The sequence below is a fragment of the Achroia grisella genome, unplaced genomic scaffold, assembly GCF_030625045.1.
Source record: "Achroia grisella isolate CSIRO2021 unplaced genomic scaffold, CSIRO_AGI_Agris_v1 utg509, whole genome shotgun sequence".
Lineage (NCBI taxonomy): Eukaryota > Metazoa > Arthropoda > Insecta > Lepidoptera > Pyralidae > Achroia > Achroia grisella.
The window spans coordinates 3672268-3696184 of NW_026712902.1; the positions used below are offsets into that span (position 1 = coordinate 3672268).

The 23917-nt window shown below is 33.4% G+C and overlaps 3 protein-coding genes across 3 annotated transcripts in view; 2 read left to right on the forward strand and 1 right to left on the reverse strand.

Annotated features, from left to right (window-relative positions):
• Positions 1-2963, reverse strand: part of LOC131846245 (uncharacterized) — a 71865-nt gene extending 68902 nt beyond the window's left edge. Inside the window, exon 1 of the mRNA XM_059195501.1 lies at positions 2766-2963. Within this exon, the coding sequence (XP_059051484.1) occupies positions 2766-2782 (17 nt within the window). The 5' untranslated portion in view covers positions 2783-2963. The remainder of the gene's footprint in view (positions 1-2765) is intronic.
• Positions 2964-17517: 14554 nt separating this feature from the next.
• On the forward strand, positions 17518-18858 carry LOC131846277 (transcription factor SPT20 homolog). The gene is made up of 2 exons (XM_059195539.1): positions 17518-17586; positions 18037-18858. The coding sequence occupies exons 1-2, from the start codon at positions 17518-17520 to the stop codon at positions 18856-18858; spliced, it is 891 nt and encodes a 296-aa protein (XP_059051522.1).
• A 1039-nt stretch (positions 18859-19897) lies between these two features.
• LOC131846322 (E3 ubiquitin-protein ligase RING1) lies at positions 19898-23313 on the forward strand. Its single transcript, XM_059195597.1, has 4 exons — positions 19898-20752; positions 21501-21673; positions 22050-22222; positions 22911-23313. The coding sequence occupies exons 1-4, from the start codon at positions 20007-20009 to the stop codon at positions 22953-22955; spliced, it is 1137 nt and encodes a 378-aa protein (XP_059051580.1). The 5' UTR covers positions 19898-20006; the 3' UTR covers positions 22956-23313.
• Positions 23314-23917: the final 604 nt, after the last annotated feature.

Here is a 23917-nt window from a genome sequence, read left to right on the forward strand (position 1 = left end):
TTTAGAAAATTTATTTACTTTATTTTTACGCGAACGAATACGCCGTATATACCTAGTTTATAATTACAAAATTCTATCAAGGATTTAGTAATAAAATTAACTTACGAAGTGTAAAATTATTTTCTAATTACAATATCTATACATGTAACATGATATTGTTCAAGGGCTGATAACATCTCAAAGGGGTTGGTTGCAGCCAAATTAATATTTAATTGTTTTATAATTATATATATAACAAATTAATGCGATATAGTCTTAAATGCTTTTAGTAGTAAAAGTATAATATTATTAGTATAACTCTAGTAATAGTAGTTTAAAAAAAATATCGCTACTAATAATCAATAAATATATTAATAAGCTGACCCGCACTTCTTCTGTACTTACTTATCATTATATTTCGCCCAATTTACATAATATCTTCTTAAATTATAGTTTATACGGTATAGGCTATATCAGTGTAAAGTTTCATCAAAATCCGTTCAGTACTTTTTGCGTAAAAGAGTAATAAACATCCAACCATCCATCCATACTCATAAACTTTCGCCTTTATATTATAATATTAGTAAGATTTAAATAATTAAAGATTTGCTTTAGATACTGTTGTACCCAAAGAATCAACCTTCCAATAGCCGAAATATCATTTATGTTTTTTTTTTTAATTAATAAATAATTTTCAAAAAATATTTTTTTAATATGACTCAACTACAGTAACAAACTTAAAATAAGTTTCGTCGTACGAACACTAAAAATTAAAGTGTATATACAAAGTAAAATTTGGATATTTCTGTAATTATTAGACCATATGTACGTTTCGACCTATGGTCTAATAATTACAAAAAAAGATTTCTTGGCTGCAATAGTAGTTCACCTTGCAGTTTCAGGATTTCTCGTGACTGACCCACAAAACCATGCAAGTCGTGACTGTGGTCCAAGTGCACTTGGGATACAATTTACTTAACATTGTTCCGTGGATCCCACAAAATATGGGGCAAAATCACGAACGTAATAAAAGTGATAGAGCAAAGAGACAATATCACAAATTTATTTTAGATATTGGTCGTCCAGTGATCGAAATTCAACTATAATTAATTTAATTTACAAGTCTGGACATTATTAAGGTTCTATTGTCAAAGACTTGCATCACATATATTATATGTAGATTACTTTGATAACAGCACAGAATCAAACCTCGATTCGCTGATTTGACAATTAAAACATTATTAAAATTAAATATTATTTTAACTTTAATAATATTAAAAATAAAACAATATTGACATTGACGTTTTGTTAATAGTCGTGGAATATAATGGTAGTGTGTGTATTTTTTATTTATTTAATGTATTTTTTACGCATAATTCAACATAAAATTCTTTTCTATATGAACAGTAGCTGTCCCGGCAAACGTTGTTTTGCCATATAAATTAATAACGCTATAAAAATAGGGGTTGATGATAGAAGGGTGAAAATTTAGGATTGTATGTATTTTTGTATGTTAGGTGCGGACTACCCCTAACATTTAGGGGGATGAAAAATAGATGTTGGCCGATTTTCAGACCTCAATATGCTCAATACGCTCACAAAATTTCATGAGAATCGGTCAAGCCGTTTCGGAGGAGTATGGGAACGAAAATTGTGAAACGAGAATTTTATATATAAGACGAGAATTTTATATATAAGATAAATGTGCGTAATGTCATACCCCTCTGACCGCGCAGTTTTCGTAAATTTTGGTTTCACGTAATATTTTTTTTACAAGTTCAAATGAAATTTATTTAGTAAAGGAAGAGATACAATAAAGTATTCTGTGATAATACAGATAACGGATACCTTTATTGTAGAGTAATTGCTAAAAAATGTATTAACAAAACTGTATAAAATTTTATGCATTGTACAAAAGTACTAGATTTTTAATAAACAATAGTTATTTTGTCTGAATCTGACACTGATTCTCAAATTACCTATCAAAAACTACGTTAAAATGTAGAATCTATATATTTATTAGTTATTTATGAAGTTTATAATCCTTTTGACAAATTGAGAAATATGACAATGAAACAAGTAATATAAGTGATTAAGTGACAATATATAAGTGATTTTTATAATAAGCGTTTTTTTTTCACGGAAAGTGAAAAATGATTATAATTGAGAATTTTTAAAAATCATCCAAAATAGGTTGCATAGCTTACACCGTCGACGTTAAATTATAATCGGTTCGGTGCTCGGTTTCACACGCGTTTTTATCGACATGAGAAATCATAGCGATTGCATTGTTTATATGTGGGGTGGCCAGCATTGAGATTGTTAATAAATGAATGCGTTAATAATATACTTACACTACATACTACTTATTATGTACTGTTTTAACTTAACCGTACATTTCCTTATAAACAAAGGTACAATTTTTAGTGCCTCTACCTATTTCAAAATCAATTTATACCTCTTCATATCAGATGGAATATAAATATTTTTTTTAATAAATTGTTTAAGTATACTGTTGTTTTACATGTACTTGATAAAATTCTCGCCATAAAAAGACCATAAATAAATAATGAGGATGTTAAAGATTTCCACACCTTCTTGTTATTCGACTATTCATCTTCGCGGAGAATATTGCTAAAAGACTCTATTAACACGGCTGTAAAAAGTAACGACCACAGGACTGTTCGTTGTTCAGGACATTTTACGATGTTAGAGTGCAATACCCAGCGATAACCCTCGGTTAAGGGTTAAACTCCTTATGTAACTTTAATAAATTCAGTACTCACCATAGGCAGTTTCGCATCTTTCCCTTCGACTCGCCGCTGGGCGCCAAAATTAAAAATAAAAGGAAACACTTCAAATTTTAAAATTGTTGTATACGAATAACACTCGATTGTTATTTTCGTAATGTGACGGTTACAGGATCGCGATACACGTGAACGTGTGAGCGGTTCGAAGTCTGCGACGATTGTGGCATTCGCCGAGTCGCGTGCTTACTCTTGAACTTGTGTTGACTTGGGCAGGCTGCATAGCTTGCACACCGTTGCATTTTTGACAATACATCGAACGTTATCTATGAAAAAAAAACTCATACTGGGGCTATTTTCCCGTACATTGGCGGAATATGTATGAGTGTGATGGCAATTCTATTACTGGAAAGCGTCTGCAATACAGATTGTACATTAGAGAGTTGTATAATACATGTGTAGCTTTTCTTTGTTGGCCAATTAGTCGGATGGTCGGGCTAATTACTGGATTAGACCGGATTACGTGGAATTCGTGTAGGTATCTACGTACATTTCCGACTGCGAAGTGAGATTTATCTCTTGTTTACGGAAACAAAGAATTTAAATAAGTATATTCCTTGAAACTCTGAATTGTTTATTTTCATTTATGAAATATAATTATCATAAAATAGGATTTTTCTTAAAGATTAATACGGATATTTTTTTATTTGTAGATGTATAAACTCAATATTAAATGAAGTTTATAATATTATGATAGAACGAAAAACTTATTCTTCTCAGCATTTATAGCATTATATTTCTCTCCCATATATTGCAACAAAGACTACGAATACTCTTTTTATACATGAAATGTAAACAATCTGAAGGTCCACCTAATGGTAAGAGATAATGCTGGAGAGTGGGCATTGTTAGTAATGGGAACTAGTAACCCTATTGATAGCAATGTACCCTATCAATTCGACCTCCAGGCAGTCGCCCCCTTATAAGGTATCCTATCGACTGACCAAATAATCATGGACACAAATGTTTAGAACGTGCGAGGAAGTGAACCAGCGCCCATATATGGTAGTATCGTATAATAAATGCTTTAGGGGTGGAAGATGGTAAGTAATGGAGTAATAATCCCACGCTAACAGTGTACCATGTCAGGTGGACTTCCTTGGGGTTCCTTCTGGAAACCATCATGATATATTTCCAGTGAATTTGTCGCCATGGGCTATCTATAACCTGACCTCATGTTGATCTTATTACATTATAAACCATTAAAAATATATATGCTTTAGGGGAAAGGGGACTGTTAGTAATGTCACAGATAATATATTACATAGTAATCTCGACTAATAACCCTATTGCTAGCAATGTACCATATCAGGTTAACCTCCATACGGTTCCTTCTAGAAACCATCATGAATATATTCCTAGTGAATTGTCCACGATGTGCTAACTGACCTGAGCTCATGCTCATCTTATCATCCTCTAGTGGTGTCCCGCCAGCGTAAACCGTTAACGCATGCGGGTGCACCGTTTCATTATCATCCATTAAAAATAATATAAATATTTGTAATACCCAAATAAATAAATAGATATGTGGCAAATTTATTATTATCGCGTGGCAACACCGTTGCCTAGTTACGATGTTAAGAGGAAAACAACAAGCCTGTGGAGTCCGAATCGCTTTCTTGTAAATATCTATAAATATTACATCAATATAAACATGTACATAGCCACAACTTAGTCTCATTCTTTTCACCTCCTTCTTCCTGGTGATGCTGCTAAACATACAATACAATCCTAAATATTAGCGGCCCATCATAGCTGCTAAAGATATTATTATTGTTTACACAGCATCAATAGATGGCGATATATAATACAAATATACACGTACGAATCTGGAGTCACTACATGTAATATCTAAAACTTAAAATGCAGAACCATTATCATTAACAATTTACGGCAATTTATTTCTATTACTTCAAATTAGAGTGGCTCATGAATAATAATAACAGACTTCATATGGTATGTTTTTATTAAACTATTATTTCTGCATTAGCACACATCCAACACCCACTTTGGAGAGGGAAAGTGCAATATTTTCACTACAAAAAAAAGGTTATATTAATAAAAAATATATGAACGCGTATAATTGTGGAAGTACTTTCGATTCTAATATTTTATACTTTTTTATAATATATGTATATGAGTTAGAAAGAGTCAGCCACAGACTACTCTAGATAATAATAATAATAAGTTATTATTATTAATAATAACCCAGGACAATTCACACAGCATTTTGCTACGGTTTCGAACATAATCATTTTATGCATTTACATATAGAATTATTTCAATAACTATAAAGTTTAGATTGGCTGAAGTTTAGTTGTTTAACTAAAGAGTTTTGAGGAAGTAGAATGGTTAACGGGAAAAATTATCAAAATAGACGATTTTGATAATTTTTACAACCAACTGACTATAATAGTTGTTAAATACTTCTGTATTAAATAACACAGGGTACTCTAGACCCGAACAAAACGGAGCTTGTGTTGTGAATAGATTAGACTCGACTAATGGAAACCCTTCTTATCAAGTCAAAATCCATAAAATTTTTGTGTAGACCTCCTTCAATCTATCTCCATTTTATTCTATTTAGGGCAATTAATATCCAGTTGTGCCCCAATTACTGCGGCGGGGCACAACCGGAAATACTTAAATACATATTTGTAAATGTAATGTAATATACAATAATCATAGATAATACCAACACCAGATTCTCAGGAATACAAATGTTTGTATCCTGCAAGGAATGGAACCCCCGATTATCTGAAGACAGGCTGTGTGTTTAACCGCTAGATCACCGGGGCCGACAACAATGTATAACTCGTTAAATATAAGTTATACCCCAGACCTAACATTACATAGATGTAACTTAACTGCATTACTTAACGTCATAAATATATAACTTACTGATTGAGAATAATTATGAAATACTTAGCACATTACCTTATAGTAGTATAAGGTACTAACTTATTCTCAGGGGGGTCGTATTGTTTGAAATATCTAGCAGTGTACTTTGTCCAGGCTGTAAAATATACATAAATGTTACTAATGACTATTCACACAATGCCATCTAGTCTTAAGGTGAGCAGAACTTGTATTGTGGGCACTAGACAACTGATATAAATACTAGGTAATATTATGTTATCTGTGGTAATAATACTAATGATATTTCACGACAATTCACATACAGCGCCATCTAGTCCCAAGCTAAGTAAAGATTGTGCTATGGGTGCTAGATATAGATATATTTTATAATACATAATAAAAAAACACCCATAGCGACACAAAACAATCATACTCATGAATAGAAATGTGTGTGGTAAATCGCTAGACCACCGAGGCCGTGAAATTAAAGCTGAAGGGATTGTACGTTTCCTTAAAAGTGCTAATATTTTAAATTACTTTATTTTTTATTGAGTAATTAAACATCACGCAACGATATAGTGTCCTTTTTTTTTTACGTGGGGAAAATCCCTCATGGAGACCCGGCCGTCTCAGGGGTTGGACGGACGGGTACTGTGAGACTCCTACTCACCAAAAACCCCACGATATTCCTCCTCGCCGCCATAGTGCCAGGGTCACGGGATCGAGCTGGCAATCAACCGCGACCCCAGCGGCGGTTGCCCGCAAGCGGGCCCTCCTCAACGCGTGAGGGGAACTCTTCCCAGTTCTCCCGCCTCCGCCCACCGTGGGAAAAACGCACCGGAGTACGGGATGCGCCTCCCCCCCATCTCGGCTCCTGTTGTGTGAGCAGCACACTTGAACCCTTGAGACTGCTGCCCACACAGAGCCGCGCCCACTCCGCACGTGTCTCTACAAGAGTAGAGTCATAGCAGGAGCGGGCCACCAACGCGACGCTTAACGGCCGGGACGAGCCCCACCTGGGCCTATTGTCCTAGCCTGCGCAGCCCCCCTTCGCTGGACTATTGGCCGACATAGTAGCAATATCCCGAAGGAACTACTACTATCCCGCCCAGGGCGTATCAGAACCAAACCATTGCTCGGCCACTGTTCCCCGCGGACATAGCCACGAGGATGGGGAAGCCTCCCAATGGCAGGAACATACGAGTAGATTGCCCGACTCACGCTCCAACAATATAGCGTCCTACAGTAACCCTAAGCTACTTCTTTTACGTATGTATAAGCTATATGTATGTATAAGCTATATGACTGCAAAGTTTCATCAAAACAATCATCCATCAATATATATCCATCCATCAAAATAACAAGGATGGATGATTGTTACTCTTTCACGCAAAAACTACGGAAGCGATTTTGATGAAACTTTGCATATTTTGATGAAAATTTGCATAATACTTATAACTTTACGCGTTTATTATATTAGTAGGATTTATTGTGCTTACTAACAGTTTCGCTTAATTTACGCAAAACCTTAAAGAATCATGCACCCTAAAAATCAATCAGTCTGTTGATGTATGCAAGCCGCATGAAAATCCTTACAGTGCGATGCGAATATATTTTTTTTATAATCCTTATCCTTACTTCCTTACAATTTTTTTATTCCTTATCATTATTATTTATTTATTTATTATTTATAATATATAAATCCGAAAGTAACTCTGTCTGTCTGTCTGTTTGTCTGTCTGTCTCGCTTTCACGCTAAACCTACTGAACCGATTTAAATGAAATTTGGTACACAGTTAGTCTAGACTTTGAGAAAGGACATAGGCTACTCTATAATGCGAAATAAAGGTTGTAAGGGGTTGAAAGGGAAGATGAAAGTTTGTATGGAAAATCTACATTTGTGAAACTAGAACGATGAAAATTTTTTTTATCGTTTTGGCTTAGATTATGATATATTTTTTCTTTATTTGGTTAAGGTCACTATAACACGCGTACGAAGTCGCGGGCACAGCTAGTATGTATATATAACAGCAAGATGTTTGTACGGATGTAGGTACCATTTAAATAATTGACACCTCTTATTCGGGCTCCATATAAAACAGCAAAGCAAACGTGTTATTAATTGAGCGATCATTATCAATAAATCTATTTGTGAAGTTATTAATTAGATTAGACCTCTGACAGTGGAAATGTCGGTCAACCGCAATTACACCGCTATAAAGAGCGAATTTATTGACTTTCGATGTCTACGAAATCGGGGATATGGGACAACAAGAAAACATCCGACAAATGAGTTGTAAAAATCTAGAAATTATAAGGTATGGAGGCATAAAAACTTACTAAATAGATTTATATTGTTTTGTTATATTCCGCTACCATTAGAATGTTTGAGATGACAAATATTCGATAAGGGAAACTGACCACAGCTGCTAAAAGCGTTATGATCTTCCCTATTAGTAATCAGATTCCGACCGTTATTGAATATACCTAAATATAATAGATGTTTTCAACTATTAGTAGGTAAATGGACTTCGTTGATATTCAACAAGGTAGCTAAAAAGTTATAATAATATTTTTAATAAAATCAACGGTATTACAAATAGTAGGTATAGAGTAGAAAAAAAACAAAAGACGATCGTACTCTTGAGAATACACAGTTCTTTATTTAAATTATTAACCGGGTCTTAACACGAATAATGTTATGGCAAATAAAGGTAGTTACTTCTAAAGGTATCTCTAGTGATGGTAGATGAAGAAAAAAACTGCTGTCACCTATCTACATTGACATCGCTGTTACTCCAGTCAGCTCATGACGGCTAGTGCAACCTAGTCGAAACGTCAATTTTATTTGTCACCTTTATTTGCCATAAAAATGTTAAGACCCGGTTAATAATTTAAATAATGTATGTTAAACAGGAAAGTTTAAAAGTAACTATTACACAGTTCTTTGTTTGAAAATTATTGAATTATTATTACTTAAAAAAGGTTTTAACAATTACCTATTTTTGTTGGAGTTTTCAATAACACTCATTATATCTTAGTCTTCCGTACCTACATACGCTACTAGCGTATGTATGACATCACGGGCGACTCATAAAAGCATGAAGTTGTTGTTGTAGTGCTGATCGTGTATATAGGCGACGGTTACCACTTTCCATCGGTTGGGCTGACTGTTCACTACTTGCCTTGGCAATTACATAAAAAAATTGTTATGGTAAATATTTAATTTGTAAGTTTGGTCCATATTTTATCAGGTACGGAAATAATATCCATTAAAAAATAAATAAAATGGCGTAGCTACTTTACCTTACAATTCCAAGAAGATTTGCAAGCAATCGCTGTAAAACATTTCTACGATTCTAAATTAACTAACATTCCAAGTAATTGCAAATCTTGGCCGCTGTCTTCCACCGGACGTGGAAGGCAAGCCTTTGGCGGTAATTTCATATTATTCTTTTTAATTCTTGACGTTTAAAGATTAACTGTAGAATCTAGAGAATTCTCGATGTGAGTTAACAGCACAGATTAACAGTCTGTGTATTTATGTAGTAGTGTCAGTATATTTTATCCACATGTGGATAGGCAAAAGTACAGAACCATACAGCATAATCTGCAATCTGTGTATTTATGTAAACAAATATTTATAGGATAGGTTATGATATTTTTTGTTCCTTTAGGATTAACCAATTTAAAAAATTACTTCACCTATATAAAGTTCCATTAATAGCAATAGCTAATTTGGTCTGTATTTTAAAGAGAAAATTGTTTTTTTTTGTTTTATGTTTTCATAAAATCAGTTCTATTCTTAAATACAAATGATTGTATAAAGTGGGAATAGAACCATGAGACCTTTGGAACTGAGGCAGTGTTTTAAAACTGCTTTATCACAAAAGTCGTCGCCACCAATCAATTATCTATTCTATGCAATGCAAATATGCAATGCAATGCATCTATATTAGTATGCAAAGAAAATGCAAAAGTGAACGGATCTTAAAAAAAATTAACCTGAAAATAGATTACATCACCACGTGATGGTCATTATTTAAAAAAAAAGGAGACGAAGTCGCGATTAACACCTAGTCCATTATACTATGTATTCCATACTGGAAATTTATTGGTAGTTGGTGCAATTTTCAATTCATTTCCATAATAATGACCATCCATAAAGTCCTAAGGGCGAAAACGGTCAGGCCAATATAATTTATATGCATCATGATTTATGGCTGATTACAAATTGTTTCACAGATACTCAATAGGTATGATTTCTTTTGATATGTTACACAAAATTTATCGTAACCATTCATTATAATTTCTCCTTATATAGAATTTTGTTGTGCGAACGTCGTTTTTTTTATTATATGGATTTATTAGTTGAAAAACAACAAATTGCCTATTTCCGCCCTAGTATGTAATGTAAGTTTACGTCAAATTATGTACATTACGATCCGTTCAGTCGTGAAAAAGTAACAGACAGACTTTTGCATTTATAATATTAGTAGGTATGAGTAGACTATCAACTCATTGTGTGATACCACAGTTCCACCTATTTCAGAGGAAAAGCAGCTTGCTTTGTAATCTATGTTTCAATTGTAAAGTGTAGATCAGACAGTGAAATTACTGGATAAGAGGCACGACATCTTAGTTCTCTGGAATAATAAAGCACGAATGATCACATGATAACGTAATGTCCATAGTGCTGTTCATGTATATAAGCGAGGGTTACTGCTTACTAATGGTAAGCAGTAACCCTAGTAAAGTAATCGACTAGCTAATTTTCCATTCCAATTATATAAAAAGCTTAGTAAAAAAAACTAAAAACCAATAGATAGGGTTAATGGTAGACGCAGTTCTAAAGAGTAATGTCACGCACGAGTTAGGTACAAAAACATAAACATGTTCGACATACCAAAATCATTCGGCATTTCTAGTGCGTGAAACGTATCTGATGTCAACGAAGTGTTTGTCTACTGTTTTCATTTCTATTTTTGCACATTTATTTGTAACTAGTATTATCTGGGATTTCGTCTGCGTGAAACTTTCATTTATCAACCACTTCCAGATTTTTGTTTTGGATAAAATATCTACATCCGTACAAAATATATCTTCATGTTAAATTTTATTAAGATTCGTTTTGTTGTAGAAACATAGATATATTTTCACATTAAAAAAATATCTTTATTCATGTAGGTCCATTATATGTCAGAATCTCTTATGATATGTCAAAATATTAGTATGAATGTTTAAACTGTTAATCACTATATTCTACTGATGCCTCGCCAGCGTAAATCGGTAGCGTAGGCGGGGGTACCTTTCCATTATCATCAATTAAAAAACAAATCCTAACCTTGCGGAAGCGCAATGCATAAGGGGTAAAACACGATCTTATACAAAGACTCCCTCTGATTTTGTTCTTCATGGGGAAAATTGCTTCTCAGGCAATCCGCATTATCATTCGCGTAAATATAATTTAGTGGTAATAGTTTGCAACTTTGCAAGAGATTCCGGTTAATTATTGTTATCTTATTTGGCTGCAAATGGCACAATTTGTCCAGAAGATTTGGAGAAGCGCCAGTGCATAGCACAACTTAGTGCGGACCGCAGACTAGATCTTATCTATACTAATATTAGAGCGAAAGATTTTTTATGTAACTTTGTTGTTTTTAAAAAAATCCACATATCTATAGGTTAGAAAAGTTAATCAAAGCATATCAAAAATAATTTATTCATGTAAGACATTTTAGCTGCTTTCACATCAAGATTTGTATTAATATTTTTTCCCTACCGTCTACTTCAGTATACTTTTATTTAATTTGATTTAGTTGAGAAGAACTGGGAGGAAACTGAATTTCTTTTTTTTTACTAGTTTATTTACATTGTGTACTTATATAGGTGTCTATGTCTAACACTAAATGAAAATTCCGTACATGAACTATTGCTACGCTATATAACGTTTGTCATTCAAATTAGGTAAAACAAAAAAGATTTTCTTTATGTAAGTCTGTTTGTTGTGTTTAATAATTTTAATAACATTTTTATTAATATAAAGGTATTTTATCAGCGGGTAACATGAGATGAACGTGCCAGTGAAAGTAAATGGCACAAACACGTGATACTATGGGAATGGCAATGCATGAGACATGCTGTCGTGTATGTATGTAGTCGAATTCATACATTATCATCATAAAAGAATCGACGTTTGTTACCTTCCATTAAATGAACATCAACTACGTTGAAATATAAAACACATAAAAAAATTACCCATCTTTCAAACGTAGTCTGGTACAACTTATTGAACTATAAAGACGCCGTAGCCGACTGTACTTCATCATACACGAACTAGACTGCCTAATAACTGACGTGCTTGGTAATTTACCGCCACACTCATATGCCCACCGTCACCCGAACTTTCATTGTAATTATTATAAAGAAGATTGATAGTTTCCGTAAATTCTATAGAAATTCGAAATCTGCATATCTTGGTATCTTAATGATTCGCTTCCGAGCGTTACACCGGTGGAACATAAGCAAGTCGTGCCAATTAAAATTATCTATTAATATCTGCCACATCAAAACCATACCGGATACGAGATTAGATAAGTTCAATTAATTATATTATATTTTATTCATTATGTTTTTAATTTAATAAATCTGCGGAATCTAATGTATAAAAATCTCGTCTCGGTGTTTGTTCGAACTCTGAAAGAACTGTTTTTATTAGCTTTTTGGTGCATATTTGGTAGATATAGATAATTCGTAGGCCTTTTTTAAATTACTAATTGATAATGGAGATACAGAAAGTTTATTTAAAATACTTTACACAAATATAATATTTATATACCTAGGTCATAAGGGTCTAGAAGGCTATCCAGAATTTTATTTAACAAACAAAATACTCACTAGAAATTATTTAAATGGCTTATTAACTTTTGCCGGGTCAGTTTAGTATGGTTATAAAATTTAGGTTTATAGTAACGAAGTCGTCATGCATAGTTTTATATTATTCAAACGTTGATTAGGTGTTACTTCAATTTGACCATTTAATTTGATGGCGTCAATAGTCTAGCGGATTAGCATAACCCATTTGTCTGATAGGCAGTCAGGTTCAATTCTCGCAAGATACAAATATTGTATTCTTGAGTATGATTGTTTTATATGTTATTTATTTATTTATTGTTTTTTATAATTCTTGTACAAGAGGCGAGTTTCATGCCGTATGGCATTCTCTCCCAGCTAACTTTAAGGTAATTAGAAAGTGTTGCTTTTTTTCGGACTACTCTAATATTATTGGCCGCAGCTGGCCTCTACAGCTTCACCGGAGGATAGGGAGCGAGGGCAGATGGCAGTCCAAACCCGCTGGAGGACTTATGGAGCGGCTGAAGGACAGCTCCCGACTGATGGATACCGAGCACCGCTAAGGGTTCGAACCTCGGCTGAGTCCGTCTTAAATTCGATCCCCGTTCAATTAGACGGGGATCGATCAAGCGTTGTGGGGTAATAATAGTAGTAGTAGAAGTAACCGTGACAAATTTATGAATATACATAGTTATGTATATATTTATTTCTTGTGTAATAATAATTTTAAGTTTATGTACTAAAATTTCACTGGATATTCTCACTTCGCAAACCGGTGCGTTTACAAAGCAGGCTACTTGTCCAGAAACAGGTGAGATGGAACAATTAGTGTCATTTCTGACACTTAGAAAATGCATTCATGTTATTTATTATACTATTATAATTCGCTAATTATCGTTGTGACCTTGTTGTTTATGTTACAATGTTTAAATTGAAAACATTTGCATTCATTAGTAATAACTAGAATTTCACGTGGTGGTATCATTTCACTAGATCTAGTTTATGACTCGTGTGAAAATCAGCCTAGATTTAGCAGTAAACATAAATAGTAACGACATAATCGTTCAGAACGACTGCAATAACCTAGACGCATATTGGACGATAAAATATTGAATCACTTTCTCCAATTTATATATGTTTGTATGGGAATAGCGTAGCATTTTGTAATACAATTACTTCAAGACTTGGTTTATTCCTAGTACAAATAAATAAATAACCATGAACAATTAACACAGCGCCATCTAGTCCCACGATAAGAGAGCTTGTGTTATGGGTAGGTACTAGACAACTAATACAAATACTTAGATATATATTTTTTTGTAAATACATACATAATTTACATAGTAAACACCCAGACAGAGACCACAGAGGCCGTCTAAAATAACTCTAAGTAAATTACTTTAAACAGAGTCTGAAGTAAGAATTACTTTAAGATTTGGTTTATTCCTAGTATGAATACAGGTATATCTAGAAATAGAAATAGACAATCTTTATTCAAATAAACTTAATACAAGCACTTTTGAATAGTAAAGTTTTTTTTTTCTACCGCTTATTCGGAATGCAGATTCATCACAAGAAGAATAAGCAAGAAACTTCTGTGTTGCTCTTATAAATAAATATTGATTTACTTATATTTAATTAACAACAAGGATTAGGCATGCGACAATCAACATAGAAACCGCTACGCACTTAATCTCTGTTCAATCAGATAACATTGTCAGCGCTATGAATTTTAAGTTAGATATTTTCTACAAAAACTTATTTAGTAATAAGACGGTATAAGTTTGAGGTACGTCTCTGGCCATTACATGGTAGCTCCTAAATAGACCGAATATGATACTGTAAAGGAATGAAATTGTTAGTAATGGGTCTGGGGCTAACTGACCTGCCCTCATGCTCATTTTGTCATCCTCCAGTAGTGCCACGTACAAAACAATTAGCGCAGACATTACTCCATTATCATACATAAAAAAATATTGCGTTTTTTTTATTTGTTTGAAAGTTTTATTAATTCAAAAGGGACAAGTTACAGTTTATACGAGATATATCTAAACAAATCCAATCAAATAGCCATTATATACTTACACATGAAAATTACCCTAATATGACCAAACTCAATCCAACTAAATTGACTTATCTGGTGAACATAGTAATTTCTAACCATGTTCCTATCCTTAATCTCCGATACGTGACGTCCGTCATACTTTCAAGTAATGAGCTAAGTGGAATAAACTCGTAATTTGTTGGAACTAGGTACATCTAGTAAGTAGCTTACATTTTAAGTATAAATATAGGCCACAAACAATTGCATTTACATTAAAAAAAAAACATTGTAAACGCGGCGAATCGAGGCAGTATACCAAATATCTATACCACAGATAACATAATATTACATACCTATACCTACTGGCGCAGTACACCAAATATACTGGCAGTGTTGTCTCTTTTCTTATTTTTTTTTTAATCACTCAGTTAAAACAATATTTATAAAAATATATCATATATATAAAATTTTATCACAATGTTATTATTTTCGATTTTTTTAAATGTTATATGCATCTCTCGTGTGTGGAATCGGCTACCCCACTGAAAATCAGGATTGTCCAAGCTAATATATATATTTTGGGCAATTTTTTTTCTATAATGTGGCATTAAAAATTAACGTCTACGAAACATCGACAGAGACACTCTCACTTTTTTTACTTTTTTGGTAATATTTTTATAATGTGGCATTAAATAATAACCCTACATTTTTACCCTTCTATCACCAACCATTACGCGTCTTTAAAAATTGTATAGTATATAAGATAAATAATACATCTATAATAATAATAACACAGGACGAGTCACACAGCACCATGTACCTAGTACCATGCTAAAAAATAAATAGACAACTGATTAAATATTATTATTATTATTATTATTAATATATAAACTTACAGCTAATTGCCAACACATTTATATCATATATATAAAATTCTCGTATCACAATGTTATTAACACACTTAACAACTAAACACTATTATTAAACACTATTAACAACTTTATTACCATATCATCTTTCACACAGTCCATTCATCTCTTTTTTGGCCTTCCTCTGCCCTTATATCTTATGAGTAAACTAATCGTTACAGAAAAAAATGTCCGACCCGATAATCCAGGACAATCAGTCCTTGATTGTCGGGTCGGGCAATTATTTTATTGTCGGGTCTTGGTGCTTGCAAAATTAGGACAGACGCATAAAGTGTGACAGTGCTAAGAAGAAGAAAAAGAAGATACATAGAAAACACCCAAACCACTACAAACAATCTGTCATACTCCCCTCCGATCGATCCCCCGTCCAATTCAAACGGGGATCGATATTACGACGGCCTGAACCGAGGAGTTGGCCTTCAGCCGCTCCATAAGTCCTTCCGCGGGTTTGGAGTGCCATCTGCACTCGCCCCCTAACGTCCGGTGAAGCTGTAAAGGCCAGATGCGGCCAACAGCATTAGAGTAGTACGAAAAAAAAACAGTCATACTCATAAATACAAATGATTGTACAGTGCGAGTAATCAAATCCGCGAACACGAGGTACGGCGCAAGGCAGCGTGCTGAACCTCTATACCACCATAGCAATTCATAGACAACAAAGTAATCAAGACATATAATAGTAAAAAGACTTATATAAAAAGAAAGAAAATGTACAACTACGATAATTAGCTACTATTACGAGCCGACTGACCTATAAATAGTGTTTTATGAACTAGGTACCTTAAAGGAAAATTGTTCAGAACTGGAGCTTTCCTTAGTGGGTAATTACTAGAATGTTAGCTACACGCGTTCCGACGGCGAGAGCACATTTTAATGTAATATTATAGTTTAATCGTGTAATAATATGAGGAGACATTTACTACAGAGTATCAAAATTAGACAAAGAAGGTATATGGTGGTATAACAGACCAATGTAATTGTGTCATCTCTTTCTTTATATTACTGTACCTTGCGTGTCTGCCATATCTATCTATTAGTACTAATAGTAATATATCTTCAAGACTATTATTTTAGACAGGCTAGTCAGAGAGATGCATTCACAGCCTCGGATGTCTAGCGATTTAGTACACCGCTTTACATCCGATGGTCGCGGATTTGATCTAGCAATGGTCCAAACATTTGTATTCATGAGTATGATTGTTTGTATCGGACTGGGTGTTTTCTATATGTGCTTTTTATAGCACAGGCTCTGTTACGCTACAATATATCTAATATTTTATTTCAAGTTTAGTTTAGATTTTTTTTGCCAGAGCATTGTATTTATTTTATTTTTTTATTTATTTAAAACAGAAAACATGTTTTGTACATAATTCACTGATGAAACGATGACATTCACAGAAGTATAAAACTGTGTTGCGAATATCGAGGCCCTCCACCGAGTTTATATAATTTCAAAAAATACATGCGTTACCCACATCACGTTTGTTTTGTTTGTATGCTTTTGCCAATATAAAAACGTAACTGTAACCCTTTAGGTTTTTTTAGTTATTATGATTTTTTAAATATCTAATAGGACTAGTATGTAGGTAGTAAAACCCACCAATTAGTAGATCAATTTCCCTAATTTTATAAGTCGTCATTATAAACCACAACGGCGTCGCATAGCGGTATAAGACACGTTTCTATATATTGCAGCATCCATTAGCTAGTAGGTATTTCTTCAATTAAGTACAGTCGCCTGTATATAGATCATAGAGGATACGCATTTAATATTATGTACACTAACAATATTTAATAAATGATGTTCTATGACCGTATTATAATTTAAAGTTGTCAAGAAAAACAGCCAATGAACGTATTCCAAATTCAAAATTTCAAATAATGTAGGTAGTAGGTAAAGTGGTTCACAACTATTATAGAATAATTAAATAGTTGGGACCGTCCAACCGTCAAATGTTTATTACATTTGAGGTAGAAAGATAACACACATATTTATGCTTCGTTAGCTGTTTTTGACTAATAATAATTTGAGAAAAAAATGTACATAATGCAGCAAGAGGGACAGATATCAACAACATTTGGTTCTCTCTGCCTGCTTCGAAAGGGACATGGCAAGGTAAATATATACAAGTATATATGTAAATTAAAAAAAGAACGTCAGCAGTTTGAAGCAAAGTAATAAGCTAGAAAGTGCTAATATATATTTGAAACTTGTGGCCTAGGCAAAATTTACGAAATAATTAATATATTTATGCCACTGACTGTACCATCTATAGCTTATATAAAAACAAAGGTACATTATAAGATGTACAGTTGCATCTATATTGTCAAGATGTACGCTAAAATACTGGTAAGTAATTCACCATGTGTATTCATTTCATTCGTGTTCTTCAGTAGACAATACCCAGGAATCCGGGGCCTCAATTTTTTTAGTAATTATGTAACAAACATTATTATAATGTAACCAATTTGCTTCCAATTCCCGTTTGAAACTTTCTTTACAAGTTGTAATGCCAACAGTGTTGTTTTTTTAATTAAATATAATTATAATTCTGTTCACATACAGATTCCTACCATCTTTGCATTGGCCACCATCTCATGCGAACCTATACCATCGGCTGAAACCAATCAGAACTATGTCCCTGGTGTTTTTATCCCCACCGATACCATCAAGAAACTAGAGGGCCGCGGCAACGACCAATCACTTGGTTACCCTCAGCTTGAGAAGAATAGTGTTCCAGTTGCTCAAGATGCCCATGGTAGCACCGAACAAAATCCAAATTCCAATACGAATTCACTTCCCGCAAATTACAGTCCAAACCAACAACCAATATACACAAATCTGCAACAAGGTACGCAGCAACCAGTATTGTCCAACCAGCCTATACTACTCAACCAACAACAGCCAAATCAAGCACAGATACTAATTCCACAAAGTAATCTCCAGAACCAACAACCAATCTTATTACGTCCAGGAAATCAGCCGAATCAAGCTATACTAATTCAGCAACCCAACAATGACGCAATATTGGTTACTCAGCCTGTCAACCAAGTACAGCCAAATCAAGCTATACTAGTTCAAAATCCAAATGGTTTGCAACCACAACAAAACCAAGCCATTCTTGTTCAACAACCTGGAAACCAGCAAGCAATACTAGTCCCTCAGCAACCAAACCAACCTTTATCCATTCAAAATGGACAGCTTATGGGCCAAACGATAATTGCTAACCCTGGCAATGAAAGACCATCAGGTAATCAAGTGTACACTATAGTGCCATTAAATGGACAAAACTTGGGTAACAATTATTTAGGCAACAATGGCAACACATATTTAGTTCCTGTTCAGCAATTACCTAATAACAATGTTCTATTAAATAAAGTAAATTAATTTATTACCTGTAAATAATAATATATTTGTTTTATTTATTACGATAAAATATTTATTATGTGTCAGCTCTTTACTTTAAAGCCGTATAATAAAATAAATGTCTTAGCACTACGCTTGCTTAAGATAGGTACCTTCCATATATTATACTGGAAATATTTCTTGAATTCATAATAAATTATTCAGTGATGAAGTGTTTTTGATGTTTTTATTTTTCTAATAATATTACTACATTTTGTTGCGAGTACCTTCAGGAAAATTTTATGCTGTAACAGATTTGAACGGATTTTTAGTAAAACGTAATACTTATAAGTTTTTATTGAGCACAAACGATAAATAAAAAACATAAACAATATCTTTGCTATAAGCAATCTAAAAAAGAGTACTATTGGAAATTTTAGAGATCGGCAAATTAGAAACAACAGACAATAAAAAACCGTCGTAGTCCCTACATGTCAATACAACCATATCACTAGTATACTTATGATGCCAATAACGAATGTACTAAAGTCATGCTTATAATGCAGCACAGTAATTTTGTGGAGGCATAGAAGGTGAAAATTTTTCAAAAGAATACGTCACACCAAATATAGGCCGATACTGTGGTATTTCATTAAAGAATACCACAGTATTTCTACGTATCCCAGGCCAATGCAACGCTAACACGGACTTCCGCAGCCTATGTAGGGACTTTGTAAATGACAGAAAGAACATTATACCTTGTTTCTATAATTTGAAACAAGGCATGTTCTTACACATACAGAGTTTTTGAACCATGTAATACTTTTTACATTTTATACATTAGGTAAATATTTTGTTTTTAATATCGTGATTCTTGTTCTTGCATTTTATTTGTCATGAAGACGATCTAATAACTAGAAGAATGTCGTATAGATAAAGGAATTTATATTTTATCGTAAACGTAGTGATTACTTGCTTACTGACAATACAGTCGCCTAATCTGTGGGCTCAGATTAAGCAAAAAGTTGACGTAGGTACGTTTAATATGTCATTTGTCAAATGTCATTGATTAATAATTTTTTTATTTATTTATTATTATGTCTTGGACCGCTATCTTCGTGATGTAAATTAATTAATCGTAATCTTGTGGTACATTCATGACTTAAGTAAATACTAAACTTACTGCGAAAATGTCGTCGACAGAACCTTTCCAGAATAAAACCTGGGAACTTTCCCTGTACGAATTGCATCGTGTACCTCAAGAAGTCATAGTAGACGCTACAGAGATTGCCGTCTCCCCACGAAGTTTACACAGCGAATTGATGTGTCCAATTTGTTTGGATATGCTTAAAAAGACCATGACCACAAAGGAATGCCTCCACAGATTCTGTTCTGATTGCATCGTGACAGCATTACGTTCTGGCAACAAGGAATGTCCCACTTGCCGGAAGAAATTAGTGTCAAAGCGGTCCCTGCGACCCGATCCGAATTTCGATTTGCTAATATCAAAAATATATCCGAGTAGAGATGAGTACGAAGCCCACCAGGAGCGGGTGTTGGCTAAATTAAGTATGTCGCAGTCTCAGGCGTCATTGGTAAATTCTATTAGTGAGGGAATGAAGCTTCAATCCCAAAATAGACCGCAACGATCTCGGAAAACTCAGGACGATAACAGTAACACTTCTAATTGCAATGGTAACACTGACAGTGCAGGTCAGAATGGTGGCAGTACATCGGTTCCTAAAGATACAACTCCTACTACTGGTAATCCTGCGCCATCAGGACAATCAACATCTAACCCTGCATCAGTAAGGAGTACTCCATCCCCTGTCTTGTCTAGTGTAAGCTCTATATCAAAAAACACAAGCATAACTAAGAGGGCAAAGTCAATTTTGACCTCTGAACGCAGTGAGGAGAGTGAATCTAGTGATGGCAGGTTAGTCAATACCCTTAATTTAGTTTTCTTCCCCTAAAGAAATGCTTGCTGTTAATATAGTTTTATAATAATAATAATCTCAGGACAATGCTCACAGCGCCATCTATACCCAAGTTAAGCTATCTAAAGCTTGTGCTACAGGTACTAGATAATTGATACAAGTACATAGATATTTTTTTTCGTAAATACAAACATAATATACATAGAAAACACCCAGACTGATACAAACAATCATACTCGGAATACATATGTTTGTGCCGTACGTGGAATCGAACCCGCAACCATTTGTCGTAAAGCGGTGTGGCACCAAGGTCATCAAATAGTCATCAATAGTTTTATAATAGTATAGGTAAACCTTTTTAAAGTTGATTTTGAGTTGATGACAGAAGCTGTTTTCCACCATGTACAAACATTTTTCTTCCAAACCATGCCTTGACACATTACAAATTGACAGTAATTACAAATTACTACTTATTACTTTGTAAGTATTAGCTTTAATATGTTTAGTTTCTTGCTCACTCTTGTGATGAGATAGCTTTCCGAATTAGTAGTAGATTAAAAGAAAGATAACTATGACTATTTAAGCTTATTTAAACTTAAATTAAGTTTATTTGAGTAAAGTATTTTCGATTCTATTCTATAATATCTCTCATTATTTACTATCTGTAATTTTACTGCCTAATCTATATTATGTACAGCAATAAAAACTATTACACATTCCTAACTAGTTTATATCACATATTTCCAGGACTGAGGGTGAAAACTCAATGGACACGGAGGGTGAAGGGGAACCTCTGAATCCAAATGAAATAGAACTTGTATTTAAACCTCATCCGACTGAGATGACTGGTGACAACCAACTCATGAGGGCACTGAGGGATAGCTCTGTGCGATACCTGAAGACAACTGCTAATGCATCAGGTAATTATTAATTTAAAGTACATATGGCGGACTTAACACCATGCGGCATTCTCTACAAGGCAACCATAGATGGTGCAGTGCAGTTGTTGGTGGTGCAACTATAAATATATTAAAGGATACACATATAAGTATATATGAAGAAATAGATACATATTGATTTACACATACATAAACCATAACATAAATACATATTTAATAATCTGACAATGAAATATCTTCGTTGTATGTTTTTCTCATCCATTCATCCCTGTTCACAGTCATTTTGTTATTTACTCCCTTTTTTACCATATCATCTTTCACACATGATGGATGGATATCTGTAGAACAATATACATGCATCCATTCCATAATATAAATAATTATTTTCTTTTTCCAGTTGACCACTTAAGCAAGTACCTAGCTATGCGTCTCACACTAGATCTGGATGCAGAACTACCAGAGGCATACCGTCTCCTTAACTTCTGCATCTATGTTGCACCATCTCCTGGCCAGTTTGTCCCTCTGGCTGGCTCACAGACTCTCAGACAGATTAATGATAAATTTTGGAAGGTAATAATGAATTTATTTTCTAAAAAATTGAAATTGACATGTATATCAATAATAATAACTGCATTTATATTTTTCCTAATGGATGATAAATGGTGCACCTGCCTTCGCTAACATTTAGGCTGGCGGGTCACCAGTAGAGGATGATAAGATGAGCATGAGGTCAGGCCAGTTAGCCCATAGTGGTAAATTCATCATGAATTTATCACAATCGTTTGCAGAGGGAACCATGTGGAGGTCAACCATGTTAGGTGATAAAATGCAAGCAATGGGGTTATTGGTCCATATTACTAACAATCATTTTCCTCTCAATAACTGTATATTGCGCACACTAAGTATAAGTAAAAAGAACACTATGTATAGATGAGCTTAGCAAAAAGCAATCTCTTATAGACGACTTTTAAAATTAACAGTGAAAAGACAGGTGGCACACTGTAGATACAAAAATTCAAAGATTGCCTCCAGGGGTATTGATTTACAAAATTTATAAATACATATTTTATAAGAAAGTTATTGTTGTCAGAAGACACTATACCCTATATTTTTAAAATTCAACACATTTTTATTAGTGCAAAAATCAAATGCACTGAAAGAGTACATTATGGCCATGAATAATATCTTTTATTAATTTTTAATGAACCAATTAGTATAAAACTATGGATAATCACTTATTTATCATTTTGTATTACAGGTCAACAAGCCATTGGAGATGTATTATTCTTGGAAAAAAACCTAGAAGTAAATATCATTTTAGTTATGTTGCTGCATAACTAAAATGAGAGAATGCAGTGATAAAAAATATATTCCATTCCTAGATGTATCTAAATTTGGTGAATTGAGAATTCGGACTCAAATATTAATTATAAACTTCATTGAAAATAATAAATATTGAGACAACTAATGATATTTAAATTTATAAAGAAGTGGCGTCATAATTATAATGTAGTATTGACGACTATGATTATGTAATATTGTAATTATCAATGATTTTAATACAGATGTATTTAATTAGTAATAAGCACGTACGGTACGAATTTTAATTGTATTGAATAAATATTATTCTCTCAAAATATATTATGTGTATATGACAAACAATGTGCAATTATTTCAATAAATTTATTCCATCTCTCAAAAGTAAGAATTTCCTTTTTTTTACCGAGGTAGACGTGGCCTGCGTGATTACCACTGTCATCCATTTCTACCACTGAACGGTTTGTTATGAATTGTAACTTTTGTTAGTTTGTTTGAAGGGTGGCATACGGCGGTGGAATTACATAAGGATGTTCAATACAGAACCTTAAAAATATTAATTTATTATAAAATAAAAGAAATATCTTGATATACTTAGGTAATTGAAGGTTTTTTAATAGTTTAATTCAGAATTGAGAAATTTATTTTTTGGATTTGAATAAAAATAATAAAATAAGATTTTCGTAAAATAAAAAAAAAACTGAGCAAGTAATCTCGTTATTATACAAAATGATAAATTAATAATTTCAGAAGAACTTGCATTTAATGATAATTATTAGTATATGAATTAAGTAATATTTCTTTACTTAATTGAACAAGTACCTGCTACGCAAATGCAATAAAAAAGAAAAAGAAATCAAGAATAATTCTTTTTATTTTTAGTTCTAAGGCAAGTGCATATTCCAGTAACTGGGTCCAGTTGTATAAATATTATCTGTGGTTAGAAAT

Bases quoted from the DNA above. Each gene is read 5' to 3' on its own strand.
- LOC131846277 (XM_059195539.1), top strand. From the start codon at position 17,518: ATGCAGCAAGAGGGACAGATATCAACAACATTTGGTTCTCTCTGCCTG. The intron at 17,587-18,036 runs GTAAATATATAC...GTTCACATACAG, and splicing joins TTCGAAAGGGACATGGCAAG to ATTCCTACCATCTTTGCATT.
- LOC131846322 (XM_059195597.1), top strand. From the start codon at position 20,007: ATGTCGTCGACAGAACCTTTCCAGAATAAAACCTGGGAACTTTCCCTG. The intron at 20,753-21,500 runs GTTAGTCAATAC...ACATATTTCCAG, and splicing joins AGTGAATCTAGTGATGGCAG to GACTGAGGGTGAAAACTCAA. The intron at 21,674-22,049 runs GTAATTATTAAT...TTCTTTTTCCAG, and splicing joins GACAACTGCTAATGCATCAG to TTGACCACTTAAGCAAGTAC.